This window comes from Malurus melanocephalus, unplaced genomic scaffold, assembly GCF_030028575.1.
Source record: "Malurus melanocephalus ecotype Western Australia unplaced genomic scaffold, MMel_1.1 scaffold_1256, whole genome shotgun sequence".
In the NCBI taxonomy this organism is placed as follows: Eukaryota; Metazoa; Chordata; class Aves; order Passeriformes; family Maluridae; genus Malurus; species Malurus melanocephalus.
The window spans coordinates 3817-8804 of NW_026624488.1; the positions used below are offsets into that span (position 1 = coordinate 3817).

At 47.2% G+C, this 4988-nt stretch overlaps 1 protein-coding gene across 1 annotated transcript; it reads left to right on the forward strand.

Moving 5' to 3' along the window:
* The first annotated feature begins 1373 nt into the window (after positions 1–1373).
* On the forward strand, positions 1374–4988 carry LOC130586689 (polypeptide N-acetylgalactosaminyltransferase 13-like). The gene is made up of 2 exons (XM_057387571.1): positions 1374–1468; positions 4488–4988. Exons 1-2 carry the CDS (start codon positions 1406–1408, stop codon positions 4788–4790), a joined length of 366 nt encoding a protein of 121 aa, XP_057243554.1. The 5' UTR covers positions 1374–1405; the 3' UTR covers positions 4791–4988.

Consider the following 4988-nt stretch of genomic DNA (forward strand, 5'->3'; position numbering starts at 1 on the left):
TGATTCTTCATTTCTCTTTATTTTCTGTATTTCTGTAACTCCTTTTCGAGAGGGAGTTGCTGTTCTGAGTGTGTTCCCTCTCCTTAAAAMCCTCCCCTGTTATCCAATTCCAATTCCAAATGTTCACCAGCCCAGTTRTTCTCCCAAATGGAAAAGGAGATTGGAAAAATGAGGTTTGGGATTCCTGTTTTGACATAATGATCATGCAGCCATCGAGGAGAACCTTCCTTCATCATTTATTGCTTGGAAAGAGACTAAAAATTGCTTTTTAGGGGGAATTTTTAAAAATAAATAATTTTTTTCTGAGTGTTTTCCAGCCTGGAGCTGAGATCACAGATATTCCTGGTAACCCCAAAATTCTGGGACMACCAGGAGCTGGAATTTCTTTCAAATTCAACAATTTCACAGCTAAAAATATTTAAAATTAAATATTAAACTATTAAAAATATTGTTTTGTTCCCATGCTGCCTTTTGAAAGCTCTGGAATGGATTGATTGGATGATGCTGGGATAACCCTCAGAGGATTTGGGGCTGGAATAACCCTGAAAGGAAAAAGTGGGGTTTTTTTTGACATTTAGGGAAGGGATTTCCATTGAAATTTCCCATTGTAGGCAGGAATAAAAGGCTCTGGAGGATTCCCAGTTTAATCCTGCCAAAATAAAGGAAAATGCGGYTTTCCAGCGAGGGAAGGACTYGTCTGAGGAATGTCAAATAAAGGGRGATTGTGCCGCCTTGTCAGGCTGGAAAATGGGATGGGAAAAGCAGAAAATAGGGATTGAAACACCTGATTTTGGCCTCGGTTTCCATGGAAACAGCAGCTCAGGAGGGAGCTGGGAATGAAATCCCTGCSTGGCTGTTCCAGGAGCAGGAAAAGGGAATTTTAGCCTTAAAGCCAGCAGAGAGGAATGGGGGATTTTGAAGGTGTTGGAAGAGCATTTTTGGGATGTTTTCCTGGCTTCCAGCAGAGATTTGGGCAGGATTTGATCTGTCCCACATGGAGCAGCATCATCAGGGCACAAATAATCCGGGATGGGCTTGGGCAGGCTCAAATCCAAGGAAAAGTGTTGGGAAAGGGCTGGATCAGCACAAGGACTCAAAATCCGCTTTCCAAGGGAGGATTTTGTTCTTTTCCAGGATAAACRGAGGAAAAGAGCYGGGATTTGGGGCAGATTTGGGATRATCATCCTGAATTTCCTCCTGACTTAGCACGGAATTGAACTGGGTTAGCAAAAAGTGGCCGTGGATGAACTTTGAGGTCACTTCCATTTCAAACCATCCCGTGGTTTTTTGGGATCCGTTCACAAATTGCAATTTTCTGCACAGATGTGGGGTTTTTTTAAGGAATATTTCACTTTTTTCCTTCCTCCAGATCAGGAATGTTGAAACCAACCAGTGCTTGGACAACATGGGCCGCAAGGAGAACGAAAAAGTGGGATTTTTCAACTGCCACGGCATGGGAGGGAACCAGGTAAATATAAACCAGGAAAAGCTGGGAATTCGTACAAGAATTCATTCAGAATATTTAAATTATCTGTTTCGATTCCAGCTTGGATTTTGTGTGAAAATAATAGAAAATAATCCATGAAAGTTCTGAAATATTTGATATTTTTAAGCTGAAGATTTGAGGAGTGCTCAGCTGTTTTTTCAATTTCAGCTCCAGGTTTTGGGGAAATATTGGTGCATATCCATTGGAGGTATCCAGTGAATCTGTGGAATATAATCCTGTTGTAATTTATTATTATATTGAGCATTCCAGGGATATTCTCACAGCCCCATGACATTCCTGTTCCCATTCCAGGGGTTCTCCATGGATATCCTCACAGCCCTGTATCATTCCCGTTCCCATTCCAGGTGTTCTCCAGGGATGGGTTTGGAGCCCAGCAGCCCCATAACATTCCCGTTTGTGTTCCAGGTGTTCTCCAGGGATATCCTCACAGCCCCATGACATTCCCATTCCCATTCCCATTCCAGGTGTTCTTCAGGGATATCCTCAAAGTTCAGCAGTCCTGTAACATTTCCGTTCCCATTCCAGGTGTTCTCAGGGATGGGTTTGGAGCTCACCAGCCCCATTCCATTCCCATTCCCATTCCAGGTGTTCTCAGGGATATCCTCACAGCCCCGTGACATTCCCATTCCCATTCCAGGTGTTCAAGGATATCCTCACATCCCTGTATCATTCCCATTCCTGTTCCAGGTGTTCTCCAGGGATGGGTTTGGAGCCCAGCAGCCCCATAACATTCCCGTTTGTGTTCCAGGTGTTCTCCAGGGATATCCTCACAGCCCAGTGACATTCCCATTTCCATTACAGGTGTTCAGGGATATCCTCACAGCTCTGTATCATTCCCATTCCCATTCCAGGTGCTCTTCAGGGATGGGTTTGGAGCCCAGCAGCCCCGTGACATTCCCATTCCCATTCCAAGTGTTCTCATGGATATCCTCACGGCCCTGTATCATTCCCATTCCCATTCCAGGTGTTCTCCAGCAGATCCTCACAGCTCCATGACATTCCCATTCCCATTCCAGGTGTTCTCAGGGATATCCTCACATCCCTGTATCATTCCCGTTCCAGGTGTTCTCCAGCAGATCCTCACAGCCCCATGACATTCCCATTCCAGGTGTTCTCAGGGATATCCTCACAGCCCTGTATCATTCCCATTCCCGTTCCAGGTGTTCTCAGGGATATCCTCACAGCTCTGTATCATTCCCATTCCCATGCCAGGTGTTCTCCAGGGATGAGTTTGTCGCTCACCCGCCCCATCACATTCCCATTCCCATCCCCATTCCAGGTATTCTTCATGGATATCCTCACAGCCCTGTGACATTCCCATCCCCATTCCAGGTATTCTTCATGGATATCCTCACAGCCCTGTGACATTCCCATTTCCATTCCAGGTGTTCAGGGATATCCTCACAGCCCCATGACATTCCCATTCCCATTCCAGGTGCTCTCCAGGGATGGGTTTGGAGCCCAGCAGCCCCATGACATTCCCGTTCCCGTTCCAGGTGTTCTTCATGGATATCCTCACAGCCCCTTGACATTCCCGTTCCCATTCCAAGTGTTCTCATGGATATCCTCACGGCCCTGTATCATTCCCATTCCCATTCCAGGTGTTCTCCAGCAGATCCTCACAGCCCCATGACATTCCCATTCCCATTCCAGGTATTCTCCGTGGATATCCTCACAGCCCTGTATCATTCCTGTTCCCATTCCAGGTGTTCTCAGGGATATTCTCACATCCCCATGACATTCCCATTCCCGTTCCCGTTCCAGGTGTTCTCCAGGGATATCCTCACATCCCTGTGACATTGAGAATGTGACATTGGGAATGTGACATTCCCATTCCCATTCCAGGTGTTCTCCAGGGATGGGTTTGGAGCTCACAGCCCCAGTGACATTCCCATTCCCATTCCAGGTGTTCAGGAATATCCTCACAGCCCTGTATCATTCCCATTCCAGGTGTTCAGGAATATCCTCACAGCCCCATGACATTCCTGTTCCCGTTCCAGGTGCTCTCCCGGGATGGGTTTGGAGCTCACCAGCCCCATGACATTCCCATTCCCATTCCAGATGTTCTCATGGATATTCTCAAATCCCTGTATCATTCCCATTCCCATTCCAGGTATTCTCCAGGGATATCCTCAAAGTTCAGCAGTCCTGTAACATTCCCATTCCCATTCCAGGTGTTCAGGGATATCCTCACAGCCCCATGACATTCCCATTCCCATTCCAGGTGCTCTCCAGGGATGGGTTTGTCGCTCACCAGCCCCATGACATTCCCATTCCCATTCCCATTCCAGATGTTCTCATGGATATTCTCACAGCCCCATGACATTCCCGTTTCCATTCCAGGTGTTCTCCATGGATATCCTCACAGCCCCATGACATTCCCATTCCCATTCCCGGTGTTCTCAGGGATATCCTCACAGCCCCATGACACTCCTGTTCCCATTCCTGGTGTTCTCCATGGATGGGTTTGGAGCTCACCAGCCCCATGACATTCCCATTTCCATTCCAGGTGTTCAGAGATATCCTCACAGCCCCATGACATTCCCATTCCCATTCCAGGTGTTCTCCATGGATATCCTCACAGCCCTGTATCATTCCCATTCCCATTCCAGGTGTTCAGGGATATCCTCACAGCCCCATGACATTCCCATTCCCATTCCCGGTGTTCTCCAGGGATATCCTCACAGCCCCATGACACTCCTGTTCCCATTCCAGGTGTTCATGGATATCCTCACAGCTCTGTGACATTCCCATTCCAGGTGTTCTCCAGCAGATCCTCACAGCCCTGTATCATTCCCATTCCCATTCCAGATGTTCTCCAGGGATGGGTTTGTCGCTCACCAGCCCCATGACATTCCCATTCCCATTCCAGGTGTTCAGGGATATCCTCACAGCTCTGTATCATTCCCATTCCCGTTTGTGTTCCAGGTGTTCTCCAGCAGATCCTCATAGTCCTGTATCATTCCCATTCCCGTTCCAGGTGTTCTCCTACACGGCAGACAAGGAGATCCGCACCGATGACCTGTGTCTGGACGTGGCGCGGCTCAACGGGCCCATCCTGATGCTCAAGTGCCACCACCTGCGGGGCAACCAGCTCTGGGAGTACGATGCCGAGGTAGCCGGGGMTTCCTGGGATAATTCCAGGGTTATTGGGGCTGGAAAAACCCTCCAAGGTCATGGAATCCAAGCTGTGCCCAATCCCTGCCTTGTCCAAATCCCAGAGCTCTCAGTGTCACCTCCAGGAGCTCCAGGGATGAGCACCTCAAACCTCCCTGGAATTTGAACCCATTTTCTGTTCAATAAGAAATTATTTTTTCCATAATTTGAATTTAAGCCCATTTTCTGTTAATAACAAGCTATTTTTTTTCCCCTGTAATTTAAGTTTGAACCCATTTTCTGTTCAGTAAGAAATTATTTTTCCCATAATTTGAATTTAAGCCCATTTTCTGTTCAATAGGAAATTTTTTTTCATGATTTGAAT